This window comes from Herpailurus yagouaroundi, unplaced genomic scaffold (genome assembly GCF_014898765.1).
Source record: "Herpailurus yagouaroundi ecotype Mexico unplaced genomic scaffold, PumYag 142, whole genome shotgun sequence".
Taxonomy (NCBI): domain Eukaryota; kingdom Metazoa; phylum Chordata; class Mammalia; order Carnivora; family Felidae; genus Herpailurus; species Herpailurus yagouaroundi.
Window position 1 is genome coordinate 57,627,809 of NW_024412397.1, and position 24,844 is coordinate 57,652,652.

General features: G+C 37.5%; 1 protein-coding gene across 9 annotated transcripts in view; it reads left to right on the forward strand.

Moving 5' to 3' along the window:
• The window catches only part of ARHGAP28 (Rho GTPase activating protein 28), a 228,455-nt gene extending 205,537 nt beyond the window's left edge, over positions 1–22,918 (forward strand). For 8 of the 9 annotated variants that reach the window (XM_040479367.1, XM_040479360.1, XM_040479362.1 and 5 more), the window contains 4 exons: positions 6,694–6,750; positions 9,026–9,150; positions 18,733–18,797; positions 21,209–22,918. In XM_040479367.1, coding sequence (XP_040335301.1) covers positions 6,694–6,750; positions 9,026–9,150; positions 18,733–18,797; positions 21,209–21,303 — 342 coding nt within the window. In that variant the 3' untranslated portion in view covers positions 21,304–22,918. The remainder of the gene's footprint in view (positions 1–6,693; positions 6,751–9,025; positions 9,151–18,732; positions 18,798–21,208) is intronic. The other variant, XM_040479361.1, reaches the window with a different exon arrangement.
• The last annotated feature ends 1,926 nt before the right edge of the window (positions 22,919–24,844 follow it).

Sequence of the window (24,844 nt, forward strand, 5' to 3'; positions counted from 1 at the left end):
TAAGAGTTCCAACTTTTTCTTTTAAATAACTTTTGTTATTTGGGGTCCCTTAATTTCCATATCAGGTTTAGGATCAGTTTTCTCATTTCTGGAAGAAAAAAACAACAGTAGTTGGGATTTTGATAGAGATTTCATTGAATATGTAGATAGATTTGAGAAATATTGCCATCTTAATAATATTACATTTTCCAGCCCATGAAAATGGGTTATCTTTCTATTTATTAGGTTTTCTATAATTTATATTAACAATGTTTTATGGTTTTCGATATATAAGTCTTACACTTTCTGGATTACATTTATTCCTAAGTATTTTATTCTTTTTGGTACTATTGCAAATGGAATTGTTTTCTTTTTCTGTTTTTAATGTTTATTTATTTTTGAGAGAGAGAGAGAGACAGAGCATGAGCAGGGGAGAGGCAGAGAGAGAAGGAGACACAGAATCTGCAGCAGGCTCCAGTCTCTGAGCTGTCAGCATAGAGCCCAACGCCGGGCTTGAACCCACAAACGGCGAGATCATGACCTGAGCCGAAGTCGGACACTTAACTGAGCCACCGAGGTGTCCTTGGCATTGTTTTTCTTAATGTCATTTTAGGATGGCTAATTGTTTGTGTATGGAAATACAACTGATATTTGTATATTGATCTTGTATTCTGCAGTTTTGCTAAACTCATTTACTGGCTCTAAAAGTTTGGTTTTATGTGTATTAATTCTTTAGGATTTCTACATATAAGGTCATGTTATCTGTGAATAGAGATAATTTTCCTTCTTTCTTCTCAGTCTTTGTGCCTTTTATTTTTCTTGCTTAATTATCCCGGCTAGAACTGCAGTAGAATATTAAATAAGAAGACAAGAGCAGAGATCATTGTTTTGTTTCTGATCTTAAGGGGAAAGCCCAGTCTTTCATCATTAAGTATGATGTTGTATGTGGGTTTTTCATAGATTGCCTTTATTGGTTTGAGAAAATTCCATTCTTTTTTTTTCTTACATTTTTAAAATTCAATTTATGTAAATTTAAAAAACAAAAACAAAAAACAGTTCACCCATTTCTCCTTCTTGTACCCCATTCCCCACCTCAGCAACTACCAATCCATTCTCTGTATCTATGAACTAGAGATTCCAAATGTAAGAGAGATCATACAGTATTTGTCTTTCTCTGTCTGACTTATCTCACTTAGCATGATGCCCTCAAAATCTTGCCATTTGTGGTAACATGGATGGGCTTCAAGAAAACTCTGTTCTTAATTTGTTGGGTGTTTTTACCATCAAAAGGTGTTCGATTTTGTCAAATGCTTCTTCTTCATCTGTTGAGATGATCATTGGGTTTTTTCTCTTCATTCTATTAATATGATGTATTACACTTACTGGTTTTCATTTATTGAACTAATCCTGCGTTCTTGGGATAAATCCTACTTGGTCAAGGTATACAGTCCTTTTAATATGCTACTAGACAGGTTGCTTGAGGATTTTTACATCAACGTTCATAAGGGATCTTGATCTATAGTTTTAATTTCTTGTCATGTCTTTGTCTGACTTTGGTATCAGGGAAATACTAGCCTTTAGAATGAGTTAGGAAGTGGTCCATCTTCTATTTTTTTTAATTTTTAAAAAATATTTATTTAAAAAATTTTAATGTTTGGGGGGTGGGAGGGAGGAGAGGGTGGGTGATGGGTATTGAGGAGGGCACCTTCTGGGATGAGCACTGGGTGTTGTATGGAAACCAATTTGACAATAAATTTCATATATAAAACAAAAAATTTAATGTTTATTTTTGAGAGAGAAAGAGATAGAGCACAAGCAGGGGAAGGGCAGAGAGAGAGGGAGACACAGAATCTGAAGCAGGCTCCAGGCTCTGAGCTGTCAGCACAGAGCCTAATGCAGGGCTTGAACTCACGAACCAGATCATGACCTGAGCTGAAGTTGGATGCTGAACCAACCAAGCCAGCCAGGCACACCCCGTGATGTTTATTTATTTTTAAGAGAGAGAGAGAGAGACAGACAGATACAGAGAAAGAGCACGAGCAGGGGAGGGGCAGATAGAGGGAGACACTCTGAGCTGTCAGCACAGAGCCCATAGTGGGGCTTGAACTCACAAGCTGTGAGATCATGACCTGAGCTGAAGTCAGACGTTTAACCAAGTGAGCCCCCCAGGCCCCCCCCCCCCGCCCCCCCTTCTGTTTTTTAGAAGGGTTTAAGAATGAATGATTGGAGTTACAGTAGAACCTACCAGTGAAAACATCTGGTCCTGGACTTTTCTTTGTAGGAATTTTTTTGAGTACTGACTCCATCTTTTTACTTGCTATAACTCTATTCAGATTTACTATTTCTTCTTGAGCCAGTATTGAGAGTTTGTGTGTTTCTAGGATTTTGTCTATTTCATCCACATTATCTAATTTGTTGGCATATAATTTATTAGCATCTAAGTTGTTCATGGTGTTCCCTTATAATTCTTTTTATTTCTGTAAAGTTGGTGGTAATGTCCCTGCTTATATGCTGGAGTAATAATTTGAATCTTCATTCTTTTTTACACCATCAGTCTAGCTAAAGGGTTGTCCATTTTATTGATTTTTTTTAAGGGTCAACTTTTGTTCCATTGATTTTCTTGTTTTTCTATTCTCTATTCCTTATTAAAATTCTGATCTTTATTATTTATTTTCTTAAGCTTGTTTGAGTTTAGTTGTCCTTTTTCTTTAGGTTCTTACTATAGAAAGTTAGATTATTGACTTGCTCTTTCTTTTTCAGTGTAGACATTTACATCTATAAATATTCCTCTGAGAACTACTCTCGTTCTATCTAATATGTTTTTGTATATTGTGTATCATTTTTGTCCATCTCAAAGTACTTTCTAATTTTCCTTTGATCCATTCATTATTTAAGAGTACGGTATAGTTTCCACACGTTTGTGAATTTCCTAGATTACCTTCTGTTACTGAATTCTAATTTAATTCCGTTGTGGGTGGAGAATATACTTTATATTAATTTGGTATTTTTAAATTCACTGAGATTTATGGCCTGAAAAACATTTTGTCTGTCCTGAAAACTGTTCTATGTGTACTTTAGAAAAACAGATTCTGCTGTTGCTAGTGTTCTATAGATGTCTGTTATGTCTAGATGAAGGTTTCTGTTTTCTTTCTGATCTTCTGCCTAGTTCTTCTGTTATTGAGAGTGAGGTATTGAAGTCTCTAGCTGTTGCAGAACTATTTATCCTTTCGATTCTTTGTGGTTGTTTGTTTTTTTTTTTTTTTTTTTGCTGTATGTTTTATATGATTTTTGTTCCACAATTCCTCCATTACTGCCTTCATTTGTGTATAAGTATTTCCTAATATACCACTTTAACTATTTTACTATATATTTTTGTTCAAAGAAACAATTATTTCTTCTACTACACATTTTTGAATTATCTCCTGAGTGGTTGCCTTGGGAATTACAAGTACCATTTTAATTTGTAGCAATCTAGTTCATATTAATTTCACCTTCAATTCAATAGTATATAAATACTCTCCCTAGAGACCTCTATATCTCCTACATTATGCTGCTTTTGCCACAAGTTGCATGTTTACAAATTGTGTGCCCATCAACACAGATTTATAATTATTGCTTTATGCACTTTTCTTTTAAATTAGATAGAAAAAAATTGGAGTTTTTAAAAATACATTAATGCTTCCTTTTATATTTACCTACCTAGTTTTCTTTACTGGTGTTCTTTATTTCTTCACACGGATTCAAGTTACTGTCTAGTGTTCCTTAATCTCAGCCTGAAGGACTGATTATCTTAACATTTCTTTTAGGGCAGTACTACTAGGAATGCTTTTATTTATCTTTGAATGTCTTAATTTCTTCTTCATTTTTTGATTGTTTAGTTTTTATTTAATAATCATAAACTTAACTTTGTAAATCAGCTGGACTTAGAGGGGGATAAGGAAAATATTGAAGCTAAAGGACTGTGTCAAGAGCACAAAGATCATAGGCTGTTTTAAGCAGATGGGGTTAAGGGGTGCTCTTCTGAGCTACAGAAGGAATGGTCTGGTGGTTCAGACAAAACATAAGTCAGATTTATTAGATGTGCCTATAGTCAACAGTGGTGATGATTTTGCTGGTGTTGCCATTCCTGGACCCACAATGCTCTGGGACTTCCACAGAGTTCATGCCCTCTTCCACCTTATGCTTGCCACTCAGTCTTCATGGTGCGGATGAAAAACTGGGAGCCCTTTGTGTTGGGTCCAGCATTTGCCATGGACAGGATGCCAGGACCAGTGTGCTTCAGGATAAAATTCTCATCATCAAATTTCTCCCCATAGGTAGACTTGCTGACAGTGCCATTATGGCATGGGAAGCCACCACGCTGGCACATAAATCCCAAAATAATCTGTGAAAGCTGGAACCTTTGTAACCTGATCTTTTCTCCCCAGTGCTCAGAGCATGAAAGTTTTCTGTTGAATTTGGAACAGCTCAAAGGAAAAACATTGCAACATCAATATTAAAGAACATGGAGGGGTTGACCATGGGTGGGCAACACAGGCAGCTCTCGGGGGATGGCATCTAGAAGGCCTCTTCTTAATTTTTAAGTATTGTCTTGCCAGAGAAAATTTTTTGACAGCTTTTTTTTTTTTCTTTCAGCACTTTGAGTGTGTTATCCCATTGTCTTCTGACTTTCGTGATTTCTGCTGGGAAATCACTGTTAATCTTACTGAAAATCTCTTGTGTGTGTTGAGCTGCTTTTCCCTTGCTGCTTTCAAGGTTCTTTGTCTTTTGGCAATTTGATGATGATGTATTTTCCTGTGGATCTCTTTGCATTTATCCAATTTGGAGTTTGTTGAGCTTTTTGAATCGATAGGTGAATGTCTATCAGCAAATTTGGGGAGTTTTCAGCCATTATTATTTCAAATATTCTCTGCTCCTTTTCTTCTTCTGGGACTCTTAATTATGTATGTGTTGGTGCACTTCATGGTGGATGTTATCCTATAATTCTTCTTAGGTTTTGTTTATTTTTTTCATTTTTAGTTCCTGTTCCACAGACTGGATAGTGTCAATGGACGTATCTTCAGATTTACTGATTTTTTACTTCTGCATCCTTAAATCTGCTGTTGAGCTTCTCTAGTGGATATTTTATTTCAGTTGGACTTTTCAGTCCAGAATTTCCATTTGATTCCTTATTTATAATTTCTGTTTGTTTTTTGATATTCCCAATCTGGTGAGATACGGTTCTCATGGTTCCTTTCGTTCTTTAAACATGGTTTCCATTAGTTCTTTGAACATATTTAAAATATCTGATTTAAAGGCTCTTTCTAGTAAGTCTACTGTCTGGGTTTCCTAAAGGAGTTTCTTTTGAAACTTTTGGAACTCCTTTTTTCCTGTCGTGGGCCACATTTTCTTGATGTTTTTTGTCTGTCTCATAATTTTTTTGTTGCAGAATGGACATTTTAAATATTATAATGTGGCAACTCTGGAAATAAGATTCTCCCCTCCTCCCCAGGGTTTCTTGCTTCTTGTTGTAGCTGTTGTTGCTTTGTTTAATTACTTATCTGCTGAGCTAATTTCGTAAAGTTTGAATTCTTTGTTTTGTGTGGCTACTGAAGTCTATTCCATGAGCTTACCATGAGCTTCCATGAGCTTACTATCATGTCACCATGATAGGGTGGGTGTGCCCAGGAATATGCAGGCGTATATACTTCCAAAGAAGCACTATGCACATGCAAGCAAATATAAATATATGTTTCTTATGATGTTGTTAAATTAACATTTGTTAAGTGGAACAAAGGCACTGGGTGGTGAATCACAGCTCAAAAACAAACCACAAGAGAAATTGAAATAGAAAAGTTTATTACTCAGAGGTTCTGGAGGAAGTACAAAGCATGCCCCCAAGGAGCTGTAAGTGCATGTCAAGGCAAGCAGTAGACTGAGCCACAGAACCTGGGGCACATTCCTTGGTTAGAGTCAATGGGTGCAATGCTTTGGGGTTTCCAGGCTAAGGCCAATTTGGTCAATTCAAACCAAAAGAGTGGGATTTTTGCGAATCCCACTATGGTCTTATCTAAGGCTCACACAAGGGCACAACCTTGGGAGGTGGGGAGAGTGTTGATCAGAAGGGCTACAGGGAAAGTCATAACAGCACTCTATGATTTGCTTGTGTCTCCATGGCTGTTATCTAGGGCATAGGCTTACACAAGGGACTACTGTCCATTTAAGGTCACTGCAGGCTGCTTGGCCAAACAAAATGGATGCTAACGCAGCAACACCATGGATAGCTGAGCTGAATTCTCAATAGTGTTCTTCCCCCTTTTAGTATGAACGGTAATATACATGAAATGCTGTCCTTTGTCTTGCTATACCGACTTAAGAAATCATGGTGTTCATTCTATATCAGTTCACAAAGCCTTCTTTGCCTCTTTTGCATGATATCCTGTAGACGTAACTTAATTTATGTAAGCAATTCATATTGGTGGAAGGTGAGATCATGTCCAGCCTTTCGCTATTAAGATTTATGCATCAGTGAACAAAATTGTATAGACATTATTTCTCACAAATGAAGTATATTTGTAGGATAAACTTACAGATGTGACATTGTTGGGTCATTTTATACTTTGATAAATATTCCCCAAATATTTTCCATAAAGACTATGACAATTTACACTTCTAATAGCAGCATGTGCTCATTTTCCTAATGTTAATCCTGAGGACTAAATGTGTTTTATTTAGGTTATAAGCCCCAAGACTTCAAAGGTACTACAAAAATCACCCTCTTCAAGAAGAATGGTAAGAAAATAAGTAATTTCCTTTCCTCTCTAAGTATTAACTCCCTACATGATATTCTCTGGATACATTTACCATATCATTTTTATTTATTTATTTTTAATTTTTTTAATGTTTATTTATTTTTGAGACAGAGAGAGACAGAGCATGAATGGGGGAGGGGCAGAGAGAAAGGGAGACACAGAATCTGAAGCAGGCTCCAGGCTCCAAGCTGTCAGCCCAGAGCCCAACGCGGGGCTCGAACTCACGGACTGTGAGACGATGACCTGAGCTGAAGTCGGGTGCTTAACCAACTGAGCCACCCAGGCACCCCGTACCATATCTTTTTTTCTAATTTGATCATGAAACATCCTTCAGACTTAGCATTTCATGTGGCACATGAAGGAATAGTATAGGGAGAGAATATGCTAACTTATGACTCAAAATGTATGGCTAGGCATTCTGTACGCAAGTATGAATACTATAAATATTAATAGGGAAAATGTGATTATGATCACAGGTTCAGTAATGTCAGGAATGTGGAATTTATCTTACAGAGGCTTCTGGGGAGCTGGGAGAGGAAGGGCATGAAATGACCAAGAGAGGGTTTTAGGAGTATAGTCTTGACTCCAAGACTCTGAGGATGCTCTGCACCTCCCCCCACCAAGTCCAACTTTCTCAGCATCCATTCCCTGGCATGCTGTCCTGGTTCTTGCTGGTAATAATAGAAAAGGACCGTAAGAACTGACTGTATTTTAAAATATTTTCTATTAGTTTCCTAGTGCTGTTGTCACAAAGCACCACAAACTAAACAGCTTAAAATAATTGAAATGTATTCTCTCACAGTTCTGGAGACTAAAATTCTGAAATCAGGGTGTCAGCTGCGTTGGTTCCTTCTGAAGGCCTTGAGAGAAGGACCTGTTTCTGACATCATTCCTAGCTTTTGGTGATGCCAGCAATCCTTGGTGTTCCTTAGCTTGTAGATGTATCACTCCAATCTCTGTGTCCATCTTTACACGCTGTGTGTGTGTCTATGTCTCTTCTCCTCTTAGAAGGACGGTAGCCATAGTGGATATACATCCACTCTTTCCATATGACCTTGTCTTAGCTAATTACATCTGCAGTGACCCTATTTCCATATAAGGTTATATTCTTAGCTGCTGGGGGGTAAGACTTCAACATATCTATTGTGGGACACAATTCAACCCATAATATATTACTTCTAGGGTATATATTGAGTCAGTTCAACATAAACTTTCTATATCAACAATGCCATTTTTTGAGAATGTTCAAATTGATAAAATGCCTAAGGAGTAGCCAGATCCTCAGGTAGAAATTTATTTCCGTTCATATCTAGATGGAGAATTCGTTTTTAAAACATTCCAAATTTTGAAACAAAAGAAATTTTCCAGTCCTGAAAAAACATCAGTTGATGTTAATTAGACCTAAGTGCCATCCTCTGACTATTTCATTTAATCAGAGCTCCAAGGTAGGTCTCCAGGCCAGTCTTGTCATATGAAAGCAGAGATGCTCAGCAGTCCACACCTGCTCTTCAGAGTGTTATCAGCACACTTTGAGGGATCAGGTTTTAAATCCCCATCTGGAATTCAACTTGGGCCAGCCAATCATTGTTACTAACTAAAGAAAAAGGATTTTTAAAAAGCTGTATTCTCTAATTGATTCTCAAATTTTTCAGAAGGTGACTCTTCTTAAAATATACTGAAATTGGGGCGCCTGGGTGGCGCAGTCGGTTAAGCGTCCGACTTCAGCCAGGTCACGATCTCGCGGTCCGTGAGTTCGAGCCCCGCGTCAGGCTCTGGGCGGATGGCTCGGAGCCTGGAGCCTGTTTCCGATTCTGTGTCTCCCTCTCTCTCTGCCCCTCCCCCGTTCATGCTCTGTCTCTCTCTGTCCCAAAAATAAATAAACGTTGAAAAAAAATTAAAAAAAAATATATATACTGAAATACAGACTCCTGCTTGAAGTAAGCTTATTTAGGGCACAAAATGAACTGATAGAAACATGAGATTTTGTCATAACCTAGTGTTACTTGTCTTATTATTTTAAGGGACTATAGCAAGTGCCTTAAGTATGTAACAAAAGTAAAATCCCAGGTTAAGTTTACTCATTAGTGAATCTCCTGTTAAAAAGAAAGCAGTGTTTCATTCTGGTTAAATACTGGTCATATTTACATGTTTTCCTAATTCATAATGCCACTGATTTTCACATCTTTAAAGTGCAATCATTAAAGCATTATTCATCCTAGTTTGACAGAATGTACCGAATTTTTCCTCATTGGCAGTCTGACGTGCCGGAAGGAGTCATAAGGGTCCATGCTCCACTTCTCTCTAAGGTGTCCATGGCCATTCAACTCAATAGTCACACCAAAGCCAAAGACATACTGGCAAAATTTCAATATGAGAACAGGTGAGTAAAAGTGAGTATAGGTCTCTGTACAAGGAAGATGATCTTTTATCAGATAAGTAACTCCCAGGCATTTACAAACTTGGCCTTTTTGAAAAATTAGAACCTGTTATTTTGGGGACTTTACCAATAGAGTAAGTGAAAAGTAGAGAAAGAAATTAAGTAGACCATAGAATTGTTGATAACAGAAATGTTTGGTTTGTTTCTTTTTCTTTTGGGGAGGGGTATTTTTTGAAGAAATTTCTATAAATAGAATTCTTAGTAGATATCTTCTATCTTGGTGGTTTCATTTACTCAATGAGTTTACTTTTTATTAGAATAAAAAATATAGCAAGTTAGTTTTATAGATACCTAGAATACCATTCCAGGCTTCACTGGGCTTCAACATGCCTATATATAAAGCCTATACATAAAGCTTATGTAGTTGAACGGGCATCATTGCTGTTGTCTTTCTTAAACCTACTGCTAATTAATCTTGAGATCAGAATTCTATTTACAAAAAAAAAAAAAAAATCCTTTCCTCATTTTCCCTAAGTCATCTTGAAGCACCATAAATCAGGATAATTTTTGTCTAGGCATACTTATTAAAGGATAAACATTTTCCCTGAGGTTTTTAAAAGATGAGAAGCACTAGTTTAAATCTGTCCATTAGACAGCAGGTACAGTTTGAGGGTTTCTAGTAAAACTGATGGAGGTTCTTAAAGAGAAGCTTTCCAATCATACTAAAAAGGAGTACCCATGTTGAGGGTGGGAACAAGCCAGTTGAGAAAGGTTACATACCGTAACACTCCATTTATATAACATTTTGAAATGACAAAATTTTAGAAATGGAGGGTAGATTAGCAGTTGCCAAAAGTTGGGGAGGGCAGATCATGGGAGAGAGATGGGTATGGTCATAAAAGGGTGACACAAGGACCTGGAGATATTGGAGCTGCTCAGTATCTTGACTCTGGTGGTAGATAAGAACCTGTACAAGTTGTACTGAACTTAATACACACAAGCATACAAATGAGTACATGTAAAATGGGAAATCTAAAGAAGATGGGTGGATCGTATCAATGTCAGGATTCTAACTAGCATTATACTGTATTTTTGTTACCATTTGGGGAAAAGTGGGCAAAGAGTATGAAGAATCTTTCTATATTATGTTTCATACGTGTAAGAATCGACTAACTTGATAGAAATATTTCAGTTAAAAAAAAAAAAAAAAAACAGGAGTAGCCAATAGAAGTAACCTGTAGTATTAGAAGCCAGGTTAGTGGCTTTCTGTAAGGGTGGAAGGGATAGTGACCAAGAAGCCATGATAGTGGCTTCTAAGAAGTTCTTTTTTTAGACTGTGGGGGCTGGTTACATGGTATGTTCACTTTGTGAAAATTCTTCGAGTGTTTTTATGTAGGATATGTGCATATTATGTATGTACTATATAAAAAAAAGAAAATAATAGGGGCCAACAGGAGCCCCCAAAACTTACTTCTCTTCACTGTGAAGACACCATAAGTAGTTACCACTAGACGGTAATAGAAAGACTTGAAATTCCACTGGGGGGATTTGAACACACAATAGATTCCTAGTCACATGCATGACAAAACTGCCTCTGTGCTGTCATGTAGACCTTTTGTAGAATGAAAATGTTTCTGGCAAAAGTAAGTCAGAATCGGTGACTGCAGACAGATGCAAATTCTTTGTATGAACTTCTTCAACAGATTTTGTCCAGTCCATTTTCTTCACCAGTTAGAACTGTGGCCAATTTCAGTTTAGTTGTAAAGTGGCCCATTTTTGCCTGTTTCACTAGAGGCTGTTCTGTTTAAGTAAAAAAAAGAAGAGAGAAGGCTCCTTCTCCCAGATCCTCCCTCTTAGGACTGAAAACCCTTGGACATAACCTAACGACAAGTGTAGGAAGACACCGAAAGATAGAAAAACGAGTGCTGACCACCTAAGGACATCGGGCCTCTGAAACAACATGGTGGTGAATTCTTGGGTTTCCTTATTGCCTCCCACATATCCAGGCAGGAACTGCAGAAACCTCCAACGTGGCACAGACGCAGACAATAAAAGAGTTCCAAGAAGAGCCTGCTCCCAGCCAAAGGACTGGGGAGAGGGTGGTCTAACCACAAAGCACCATTCTGGCAATACCTACCCTACTCCAACCAAACAGGAACTGGAAGAGCACACCATCACGCCTGTGGTCTCAGTGGGACCAAGCAGGCCACTGATCTGCGGAATCCCTTAGTGATCCAGTTCCCAGCCACGTTAGTGTCAGCACCTCCACCCAGCAGCAGGGAGACCTGACGAGTCTGTGCGAGGCAGACAGTATCCCCCAGCTTCACCCCACCCTCAGAGTCAGTATGGCCCAACGATAAGCTGAGTTTTACCCTCACCCAGCAGCAGCAAAGCAGCTTGAGGCAGCCTTCTGTTTCCCCGCCCTGGTGGCAGCAGAGCCCAGCAGGCGGCTGATCTTACACCCTCAATCAGAGGCAGCAGAACGGTGCCAGTTGGTGTCCCACTTTCACTGGGCAGGTGTCAGTGGGGCCCAGCAAAAAGCTGAACATACACACCCACCCAGACCTTGTGCTATACTTCAACAGGACTGCCTGCCAAAAATGATGATTAAATAAGATCCAGAGTCTCATAATATCAAAAGTGTCTGCAGTATGATACAGAATCACTCATTATACCTAAACCCAGGAAAATCACAATAGGAATGAGAAAAGACAATTGACAAATGCTGGTGCTAAATGGAATCAGATGTCTGAATTAATCTGACAAGAATTTTACAGTAGCCATCTCAAAGGGAAAAAAAAAAAAGGCTTCAACAAGCAACTATGATTCTCTTGAATAAAATGAAAAAATAGAAAACCTCAGCAAACAAATAGAAGTTATAAAGAGAATGTAATGAAAATTATAGAACTGAAAAATAGAATCACTAAAATAAAAACTCACTCGCTGGGCTCAATAGTAGAATGGAATTGACAGAGGATATAATCAGTAAACTTGAGGACGTATCACTAGCATTATTTATTCTGAACAAAGAAGACAGACCTAAAAGAATGAATATAGTCTCAGGGATCCATGGACTATAATAAGAAAGCTAACATTCGCATCATTGCAGCACCGAAAGTAGAGAAAACAGAGAGGAACGGAAAAAGTATTTGAATAAACAATGGCTGATAACATTCCAAATTAGCAAAAGGTGTAAACCGACATATTCCAGAAACTAAGTGAACCCAAATAAGACAAACCAAAGGAAATCCTTGGCACAACAGTGTAATTAAACTTGTAAAGATTAAAGACAAAGAAAAAAACCTTAAAGAATTCAGAGAGAAGCAATGGCTTTCTTACAGGGAACACCAATTCCAATGACAGCAGATTTCTTATCTGAAACCCTGGAGGCCAGATGGAAGTGGCATAACATTTTTCCAAGTACTGAAAGCAAATGCCGTCAACCTTGAATTCTAAGTCCTGCAAAAAATACCCTTCCAGAATGAAGGGGAAATGACATTCTTGGGTGAAGCCGAACTAAGATTTTTCAGACTTACCTATAAAGAATGGATAAAGGAAGTTCTCCAAGTAGAAAGAAAATGTTCACAAAGGCTTGGAGCATCAGAAAGGAAAAGAGAACATCAGAATAGGTAAACAGTAGTAAATGTAAGAGATTATCCTACTCGTTATGCATTTCTTAAATCATATTTAATGGTTGAAGCAAAAACTTTTACATCTGATATGCTGCTCAGTGTAGGTAGAGGACATATTTAAGGTAATTACATTTAAGAAGGGTTGAGGCTCAGCACCCCTTATTGTCTGCATTGTGACTTCCTTCCAAAGATTACAGTATGTAAAGAGAGAAAAAGAACAACTTCATAGTCATGAAATCTGACCTCAGCCAGGTGACCAAGATTAACATCAACTATGCTAAGTCATGCTCATAGTATGTACCCTTGATAAGAAATGATGAAAATGGCACTTTACATCTGTTGCTTTCCTCCCAAGAACATGTAACTTCAGCCTAAACATGAGAAAAACATCAGATAAATCCCAACTTAGAAATGTTCTACAAAATACCTGATGTGTCTTCCTGAAACAAGACAGGATGTCTTGGATGTCAAAAACAAGACAGAGGTGAGAAACAGCATCAAGAGGAGCCTAACGAGACATGACTAGGTATTAGTTTCCCAGTATTTGCATAACAAATTACCTCAGCCTTCTGGCTTAAAACAACAGAAATGTATTCTCTCAGTTCAGGAGGCCAGAAGTCTGAACAAATATGTCCGCAGGGTTGGTTCCTTCTGGAGGCTCTGAGGGAGAGTCTTTCTCATGCCTCTCTCCTAGCTTCTGGTGGTTGCCAGCATCCTTGGCATTCCATGGCTTATAGACGTATCACTTCAATCTCTCCATCTTCATATCATCCTCTTCCCTATGTTTCTCTGTGTCTTCTTCCCTTCTTAATAAAGACTCAGTGGATTTTAGGGCATCTTCTGAATCCAGGATGATTTCATCCCAAGATTCTTAAGTGATTACATCAGCAAATACCTTGTATTCAAATAAAGTCACATTCTTAAAGGTCCAGGTGGACATGAATTTTGGAAAGGACACTATTCAACCAACTATAATTACTAAATATATTGCAATACTCTGAGTGGGTCTCTGGAACAGAAAACAGATACTAGGTAAAAACTAGGAAAATCTGAATGAAATATGAACTTTGGTTAATAACAATGTATTATATTCATTAGTTGTGACAAATGTACCGTATTAATGTTAGATGTTAATAATGGGGGAACCAGGTGTGGGGAATATGGAACTGTCTATACTATTTTCACAATTTTTAAATAAATCTAAAAGTTCTAAAATTAGGTTTATTTGTAAAATTTGTTAGGGTTCTACCAATTAGGAGAACTACTTACTGGTTATTAATGGTAAAGTAATTTCAAAGTAAATAGGTAAAGTTTAGTTATGCTAGAATATCCGGATTATCTTTCTGTTTTAAAAATGAAATAATATATGCATTAGTGGTCTTCTTCCTTTAACTTATGTTATTTTTAATTCAAAGAACTAAGAGTAAATAGAATTAAATGTTTATTCTTAAAGTATGAAGATAAAGAGAACTGACAGAAGTAGGTTTCTACACATCACTAAAAGTAGTAAAACCTCAATCCCAATAGACCATGATAAGTTACATATGTGTATTGTAATGCCTGAGAAACCACACACACACACACACACACACACACACACACACACACACACACACAATACAAAGTAGTATATTTTAAAATTCTGTAAATAAATCAAGGTGTAATTATAAAAGATAGACCATATCATGGGCCATAACACAAACCTCAGTAAATTTAAAATAATTTAAATCATACAAGGTATCTTTTCTGTCCATAAAGGAATCAAACTAGATGTCAGTAACATTAGGACAACGTGAAAATCTCTAAATACTGAAAAATTAAACCACACACTTGTAAAAACTCCACAGGTCAAAGAGGAAGTGTTAAAGGAGATTTTTTTAAAGTACATAGATTGAAAATAAAACTGCAGCTTACCAAGTTTTGTACAGTGCAGCTAAAGCCATGCTGAGAGAAAAATGTATAGCAGTAAATGCTTGCATTAAAAAAGAGGGCGAGATCTCAGAATAATCAAGTAAGTTTCTACCTCAAGAAACTAGAAAAATAAGAGCAAAATAAACACAAAATGAAGGAAGTGATAGAAGAACAGAAATCAGTGAAATTGAAAACAGGAAAATGATAGAGATCAGTGAAACAAAAAGCTGGTTCTTTTAAGAAACAATAAAATTGGGGACGCCTGGGTGGCGCAGTCGGTTAAGCGTCCGACTTCAGCCAGGTCACGATCTCGCGGTCCAGGAGTTCGAGCCCCGCGTTGGGCTCTGGGCTGATGGCTCAGAGCCTGGAGCCTGTTTCCGATTCTGTGTCTCCCTCTCTCTCTGCCCCTCCCCCCGTTCATGCTCTGTCTCTCTCTGTCCCAAAAATAAATAAACGTTGAAAAAAAAAAAATTAAAAAAAAAAAGAAACAATAAAACTGATAAACTTCTAGAAATGAAAAGCAAATAATTACTAATTTTAAAGCAAAAAATATCACTGTATGTAATATTTCCCTTAAAAGGATAATATGAAAATACTATAAACAACCTATATGCTCAAAATTGAAAACTTAAAAGAAATGGACCAGTTCTTCTAAGACTACAGATTACCAAAACACAACCAAGATGAAATAGTTTTGAGGCCATTAAAGAAATTGAATTTTTAATTAATTAATTAATTTGTTTGTTTTTTAACATTTATTTTCAAGAGAGAGAGAGAGAGACAGTGAGGGGGGAGGTGCAGAGAGAGAGGGGGACAGGATCTGAAGCAGGCTCCAGGCTGTCAGCGCAGAGCCTGACACGGGGTTTGAACCTGCCAACAGTGAGATCATGACCTGAGCTGAAGTCAGACACTTAACCGACTGAGCCACCCAAGCACCCCTGAATTTTTAATTTAAAAGTTTCCCCAAATAAGAAATCTCCAAGCCCAGATGGTTTCACTGGAGAATTCTAGCAGATGTTTAAAGAATTCACAGCAATTTAGCACATTCTTTTTCAGAAAATAGAAGAGAAGAAGGGTCACTACCTAACTCATTTTATGAAACTAGTGTTGACCTGACACCAAAAACAATAAACAAACAAACACTGCAGACCAATATCTCTCATGAACTTAGAGATAAAAGTCCTAGGCAAACCATGAGCAAATCTAATCCAACATATATGAAAGGAGTTACTCACCATGACCAAGTGGGATTCGTTTCAGTTTAGGTCAATATTCAGAAAGTAATGTAATCCATCCTCAGATTGGAGAAAAATCATAGATCATATTAACTGATACAGAAAAAAAACATTTGACAAAATCCAATACCCATTCATGATAAAAACTCTCAGTGAACTAGGAAAAGGGAAGAACTTCCTCAACTTGATAACTACCATCTATAAAAACCTATAACGAACCTCATACTTAATGATGAAAGATTGAATGCTTTCCTTCCAAGATCAAGAAAATTACTTAAAAAAAAACACACACACTACTTGTAACTTGTGTTCAACATACTATTGGAGGATGAAGCCACTCAATATAAGGAAAGAGAAAGGAAGGTAAGGAAGGGAGGGAGGGAGGGGAGGGGAGAGGGGCAGAGCGGGGAGAGGAGGAGAGAAAGCCAGGGAGGGAAGGAGGAAGGAAGGGAGAAGGGAAGAATGAAGGAAGGGTGGGTGGGCAAGCAGGCATACAGATTTTAAAGGAAGAAATAAAAATGCACATAACATAAAGTTTATAATTTTAAGTGTACATTCCAATGGTATTAAGTACATTTACATTGTTACACAGTCATTACCACCATCCATCTCCAGAAAGATTTTATCATCCCACACTCAGACTCTGTCCCCATTAAACAATAACTCTTCATTTCTCCCTCTCCCAAGCACTGGTAACTGCGCTTCCACTTTCTGTCTCTATGAATGTGACTATTCTAATAACTGATTTTTGACAAAAGTACAAAAGCAATTCAATGGCTGAAGGACAGCCTTTTCAACAAATGATAAATGGTGCTCTAGCAGTTGAATATCTGTAGACAAAAAAGAAAGAAAGAAAAGAAATTAACCCATAGTGCATATTTAAATTTAAAATGTAAAACTATAAAACTTTTAGAAAATAACAGGAGAAAACCTCTGTGATGTAGGGCTAGTAAAGAGTTCTTAAAGTTGATATCAAAAGCATGATCCATAAATTGGACATCTTTCAAAACTGAAAACTTACATACTGAAAGACTCAGTGAAATGGTTGAAAAGACAAACTAAGGATGTATACAGACCTTATATCCAGCAAATGACTAGTTTCTAGAATATATAGAGAACACTCAATACTCAACAATAAAAATATCCAAATTAAAAATGAGCAAAAGATGTGAACAGATATTTCACTAAAGAGGATATATGGATACAAATATGCACATGAAAACATGTTCAGTAGCCATTAGGGAAATGCAGAGCCACAAGGACTATCATTAAACCATCTGAGAATGGCTAAAATAAAAAATAATGATGACATCAAATACTGGCAAAGATACAGAGAAACCGGATCACTCCTACATTGGTGGTGAGAATGTAAAAGGCTATAGTTGCTCTGTAAAACGGTTTGACAGTTTTTCATAAAACTAAATATGCAACTACCGTGTGATCCAGCTTGCACACTCCTGAGAATTTAGCTCAAAGAAATGAAGATAATACTCACACAAAAACCTGAACACAAATGCTTATAGCAACTTTATTTAAAATACTAAAAAACTGGGGGAAAAAAACCAGATGTTCTTCAACAGGTAAAAAACAAACTGGTACATCCATACCATGGCATGCTACTCATCAAGAAAATGCAACACCTTGGGTGAGTCTCCAGTGATTTATGCTGATTAGAAAAAAAAGGCCATATAGAATGTAAGCCAACTTGACAATAAATTATATTTAAAAAGAAAAGAGAAACGAATACAAAAAAAGCTCTGTACTCTGTTTCCATTTACTCTGTGTAACATTTTTGAAATTAGAATCTTCTAGAAAATGTAGAATCGAGTAGACATTACTAGGGACAAGGGATGAGCATAGTAATGATGGAGAGGGTAGTGAGTGGGACTGTAAAAGGTAAACGGGAGATCTAGTGATGATGGAAATATCCTGTATCTTAACTGAATCAATGTTGACATTCTGGTTGTGGTAGCAAACTAGAGTTTTGCAAAATGTTATTATTGGGGGAAACTGTGTAAAGGGTAGACAGGATCTACCTGTATAATTTCTTAAAACTACATGCAAATCTACAATCATCTCAAAATGTTTAAGTAAACAATAAAATAGGCCCCACATCTTTCTTCCTCACAAAGAGCTGAAGGCAATCTTTTGAAGAAACCAAGCTGAAAGTCATTCCTCATGTAGGTGGAGATCAGCAGTGGTCTTTCTAGACTTTTCTACTGCAGTATTCCAGGATGCTGAAATTAAACTGGGCAATTATTTTCTCTGACTTGCTTTCACCATAGAGCAGAAACATGCAATGAAGTCAACATTAGACAGTCTGAAAAGCTTTAGGCAAGTTTAGAAACATGGCATGGACAGAGGAGAGAGTCCCATTCAGTTTCTGGCAAAAAGAGAAATGAAACCTGACTTCTTTCGAACCGAGAGTAATGTGACCAATGACAAGGCAATATGAAACATCCAGCTGCTCCTTAGCCAGCCTTGGCGTGTCTCCAACAGTTTACTCTCTAAATGAAGCTGTCAGTTGGGGACAGAGTGGGCTCCAGGTTGCTGCAGGGGACAGCAGCACCCGTCTTGGTTTGGGATAGTCCCATCCTTTCTGTGCCTTGAATGTTCGTCTGTGTCAAACAAGTAAAAAATACATATATATAATAATAATGTTTTTATCATAACTTCAATTATAATAATGATTTGTGGGTATTTTCACTCAAGGCAGAAGGAATTGTTTGTTGCCATGGTTATTTAATCCACAGATTTACCTCAGATCATAGAACAGGGTTAAAATTACATTGCCTTCTTTTTTTCAGTTATGGTTCATCAGAATGCATTAAGATTCAGAACCAACGGTTATATGAAATTGGAGGAAATATAGGTAAGCATTCTCTAACGGTCTTTACTCCTAAATTCTTTGATTACTCTAAAAGAAATATGATGCTATTATTGTAACAGCACATTTTACCAGTTTCTTAGATTATAAATTCAAAATCAGTAAGATTCTGATTTTTTAATCTCATGTGAGAACAGTTGTATGAATTTCCTAAAATATACCCAAATTTTACATGTGAATATTCCAGTTGACATGAAGTAGACTTGTGGGTCTTTTTTTTTTTTTTTTTTTTAATTTTATTTTTCAACATTTATTTATTTTTGGGACAGAGAGAGACAGAGCATGAACGGGGGAGGGGCAGAGAGAGAGGGAGACACAGAATCGGAAACAGGCTCCAGGCTCTGAGCTGTCAGCCCAGAGCCCAACGCGGGGCTCGAACTCACGGACCGCGAGATCATGACCTGGCTGAAGTCGGACGCTTAACCGACTGCGCCACCCAGGCGCCCCTTGTGGGTCTTTTCAATGTGCCTCAGAGTTGGCAAGTCTCCTCCTAGAAATCCCTGCAAAACAGAGAAACATCATGGAACTTTGAAATCGTGACACCCTTTTTGTTGAACTTTCCTGGTTTCACCCTCAACCCAGGTTCATTCTTCTTGTTTCCCTGAGAGGGAGCAAAAAGGAATCAAAGGGAAATACCCTCTGCTTTCATCTGTGTCCTTACCTTCCCCTTCGTCCATGTCTTCTGCTTGCACCCTGCACAGCCTGGATGAACGACCGGTGCTTCCACTGAAGGCCAGCACCTCTGTGTGTACCTCGCTTCATGTCCCCGCCTGCCACTCAGAGCCTTGCTCCAGTCCCCCATTCTCCTGCACCATCAACTTTTCCCTCCCAGCTGCATTATTTCCAACTGCATGAACAGTTTTGTGAAGATAAGAGAAATTTCCAAAAATCTCTCTTGACCCCCTTCCAGCCCACTTCCATTTCAGTGTTCCACTTTACAGCAAAAACTCCTTAAAGCTGTTGTCTGTCCTCCAATTTCTCCCTCTCGTTCTCTCTTGAAACCACTCCAGGCAAGCGTTACCCCGCAACACTTCACCCAAATTGCTCTCTTGCTGAAGCCACCGGAGAACTCTTCTGTTGTGAAATCCAGTCTTTCGTCTGTCTTGATAACTGCCTGCTGAGTTGATCTTTCCCTTTGAAAACACACTTTCTTCACCTGGTTTCAAGGACGACCTAAGCTTCTGGGTTTCATTCCACTTCACTGGTGGCTCCTTCTGACTCTCTTTTGCCTGCTACTTCTCATCCTCTCAACCTTCAACGTGGAAAGCTGTGGGGTCAGGCCTCAGAGCTCTTCTTACCTACATATTACTTCCTTGGTGAGCCCAATCCATCACATCGCTTTAAATACACCAGCATGCAGATGCTTCTCATATTCTATCCAGACTTCCACTCAACACCAACCTCGCAGAGCTCATCACCAGGCACATTTGCCATGGAGCCTTTGCATGTGCTCTTTTCCCAGAATGCTCTCCTTTAGAGTGTTCATTTCTCCCTCCCTCACCTCTGGGAGGTGTTGGCCGCTGTGTCACCTCAAAGAGACCTTCCGGGATTTCACCCTCTCTAGGTGTGCCTTCCCGGTTTTTTGTTCTCTCATGTTCTCATCACCGCCAGACTTACTTTATATTATGCTTGCTAGTTTGCTGGTTGCCTTTTACCACTTGGAGAATGTAAGTGCCCCGAGGGCAAGTGTTTTTGATTATCTGATGCATTCCTGTAGCCCTAGCCCCTGGAATAGTACCTGGAATATAGTAACTTTCAAGAACAATTTGATAAATGAATGAGTGAATTAAGCAAGCAATCAAATGTTGGTAGTTTTGTTTGAGAATTTGGTATACATTTCAAACACTGTACATAAAGATTTTCAAATGTATTTGCCTCATGGAATGATTTGTTGTTGTTGTCGTTGTTGTTGTTATCATTTCTAGATCTCCTGCCCTTGGGCATTGAATCCGTAGTAAAGAAACAAAATGACCGTTCCTAAAATGAACGTAATTTTAATCTTTTGTAGTCCTGGTCAAGTTACTATCTGTAAAACCATTTGAGGACGTGTATTATTTTATAAATGATCAGTTTATATCTTAAATAAGTTCTTTCCAGATTTTCCTACTTGATGTGGTGAGTCTAGGGAACAGTTTGCCTGTAGTTGGTATGTCTGTGTTTTTCCACAATTTTGCATGGGATTTATGTGAAGTATTTCACAGTCAGAAAGAAACAAAGAAGGGATAGAGGAAGGCAAGAAGGTAGGCCGACTAGCTTTGCTAAGGAAATTTTAATATGTATCTACTTACTTTTGGCTGAGATACTAGCCTTATTCGAACTTACCAACACACACATGCACATGCACACTTAGAAGTGTGCACCATCAAAAACATCCTCTGATTTTCTCTTTCCTTTAGGGCAGCATTGCTTGGATCCAGATGCTTATATATTGGATGTATATCATGTCAATCCTCAAGCAGAGTGGGTGATTAAACCCCAACCAAGTTTTTGAAACACCCTCCAGGATGGCAGCTATCATGTATCACATGCCAAGAAGATTCTGCATGTGGTAGGGGAAAAAACAAGACTACTTTTGACATGTTTGCTCCAATAACTCTCTTGGTGTTTCTCAGCCCAAGTGGTGTCTCCCAGCGTTGTCAACATGAACCATGGAGGAGGCACTGGTTGGCTGTTTGAGCTGGGGCTTTCTCCTATGATTCCTTGATAAGAGTGAAGGAAAGATGATGCGATCCTTCCAGAAGAAAGGCCAATCTAGGATGTGGAACTCTAATCATTTCTAGTACTTTGGTTTCATATCAGAAATGAATTTGGCCCTATACCTAGAGATAAGAAACACTTCTTTATGTAGCAAATGCTACCAAAGACAAGAGGTAGAAGAAAATTGTTTTCATACCTGTGTTATATACATAGGTGGACCTTTTTGAACAAGAATGCCAGAAATATCAATAATTTTTGCTCTGTAAAATAATCCAGATCTACTTTTCAAAGGGAATCGGTTCCTAAAGTTATGCATACAATATTTATGCTCTGACTTGCTCCCAAATTGGAGGAGGGCGAACTCCTGTTGAAGGAACACTGTATTGTTATGTATGTTGTACTGTATTATGACTATCAGCATTCTGGTGCAAATGACCATTTCTCTATCGTGGACTATTGAAAATTGATAATTTTAAAGCTTTTCTGATGAGCACTGGTCCGTATAGCAAAGGTTAGTCTGAAAGAGGGTGTCCTTATTCTTTCGTGACCTTCTGCGTGGTTAATAGTCACAGAACCACTATTTTCTCCTCATGATTCTGGTGCTCAACGAATAGCTTTCTCTGTGCCAGACACAGATTTCCTTTCCTGATCAAACATATCATTTTTTATATTTCACAACTGTAGATAGTCACTTCTGCCACCCCAATTTAAAAATATAGAACTGCCTTTATCCAACTGTTCTTTATCCAAGAATACTGAAAAATAGTGTCATATCCAGATTTTATATGCTGTAGAAGCATATTTTGTTTCTGTTCATCAACCATAGACATGGCCAAGCACTGTGGACTAGCCTCAGTCTTTAAAATCAGATGCAGTTTTGGTGAGCTGGAAACTGTCTCACTGTGAAGATCCTCTGGAGGCATTTTCCAGACCGGCACTTGGTGAGAACATACAGTTCTCCACGAGCTAACGGAGAGCAAATCTGAAATGTGCCAAGGGGTCAGACGGCTCTGCCTTTCATCTTGAGACTACAGATACAGTTCTTCTAGGGTCAGTAGAATTGGGGACAGAAATCTCATTTATCCCACATGCATGCTTTGGATTAGAATCCACAGATTGAGATTTTGATGAATTTGTATCAATTTTAATGAGATTTAATGCCCAGATGACTCTCTTTTGCAGTTCAAACAATAAAGTTGCTCACAGATACAGAAGACATTTCATCTACTTACCAATTCTCAAAACGTAATGTGATGATAACTGAAGCCCATGTATAGAAGAAATCTTTTATATGCTGCATTATGCCTTGATATCTCTTAAAACATTGTTTGTATTCACCATGTAGATAATTGTGTTTCTGGCCACTAATATTTTGTTATATTTTTATAAAAAACTCAAATATCCATTCATTTTATTTGTTTGAGAATTTTTATTTCCTGTGCCTGAAAACCCATTTTGAGATAAATGCGTTTTATCAGTTTTTATTTATTCCTACATTTCATCAGTTTTCCATGGTTGGCTAATCAATGGCGTGCAAGTTTACATAATGAATTTCAAGAGTCCAAAAAAATGCTCTTATCATTTTATAATTCAGACTACAGGAGTAAACATTTTACTTTATGCAGTTGCTAACTTCCAGGACATAAGATGGCAGTAATTTATGCCCACACACATGGAAGATAATCTTCAAATTAGCTATCTTATACTTCCATGTACATATGAAAACAGGGACTGGTTTTTCTTATTGTTTCCTATATTTCAGAATCATTAAATTCTACCGTGTTTACATAGAAGATTTACGGATCATATTCATTTAATTTTTTGAGAATTTTCCTATCTTTGAATTGAAAACACATTAGAACCTATACATAAGTTCTAAACGTTTTGAGATTCACTCCACTTATCATTTTGAAATAAGTGGGTAACAGATGACAGGTGAAAAACAGTAAGTTTCTGAGTTTCTTACCCCCCTTTGTGTGGTGTCAGATGTCAAAGATTCAGCTGAGTAAATAGCTTTAAATGAATCACCTGAATGTATTTAAGGATGCGTGACAACTTTCAAATAGCTATGTGATATGGAAGGCCATGTCAATACCACTCTCTTTGGATACAACTTTTGTTCTTTGTCCTAGGATAACTGACTGATTTGAGGAGAGCTTCCAGTAGACATACAGACTAATTTTGTATGAGTAGAGGTTCTTTTTACTCAATTTATTCTTAAAGAATAAACAAACCTCTACAATTACAATTCAAAAATGTCTGTCAAATAATTACTGAAACTATTTTTGCTTTTTCAAGGGTTGTTTTAAAATAGTTATAGTAGTCAGTAAAATTGAGTAGTATGTTTGCAAACAAGAGAAGACTCAGATCCCGGGCTTCTAGATTCAGTTCTCACTAGCTTCCCACTTAGGAAAATAATATCCAGGAAAGTATTAGAGGAAGTTAACATTTTAGTGACACTTACCCAGAAAATAAACCTAGAGCTGGCTCATTGTTTTCTGCATTCTGTGGAAGAGGATCCCTTTGTTTAGCAGCTCTTGGAGGATATGATTCTTGGATTCAGTGATCTTCAAATAAACTGGAATGTTAATTTCATTACAATGGGTATACAGTATAAACTACCTCACTTGCCTTTCTTGGGAAAAAAATTAATGGACTTTAACAGTTTTTGTTACAAACTGTCCCTGAGTCTTATTATTATTTAAGTCACTTCAGTTAGCTTTCAATGTGCATTTAATAATACACATTTAATGATGTAAAATATTTTTAGCAAAAGCTTTAAAGCCAAAAATACTCTGTAACTGTGACCTGTGGTATACTCTGAGAGAATTTGTGTCCCTTAGTCATTGTCTTGTGTGTTTCACCACGTTGCAGTGCAGGTTTTCAAGTGTAGGAATTAAGAGTCATCTCTGCTTTCCGGCATTTTTCAACTGCTTTACCCATATTGCACTTGACAGAAAAGCAACATGAGATTGAAATTCCCTTCTTTCTATCAAGCATATTTCAACTGTTTTTCACAAATGTTTAACATGCCTGAAAAGAATATATATTATGGGATTAAATAGTTCCTAGTTTCTGACAGGCATTTTCAGCTATTTTCCATAAATATGTCACTTAATAAAAAATAGTGTGACATGGATTAAAATGTTTCTTTCAAACATTTTAAATGGTTTCACACACACACATAACCTTAATTTAAAAACAAATCTTTCAGCCATTTTTCAACTATTTTCTAAAACTCTGTGATCTGATTAAAAAATGATTTAATGTCACAAGAAATGCCAATGTTTTATGTTGTCTCCCGTTGCAAAAGTTAATATTAATTCTTTTGTCTT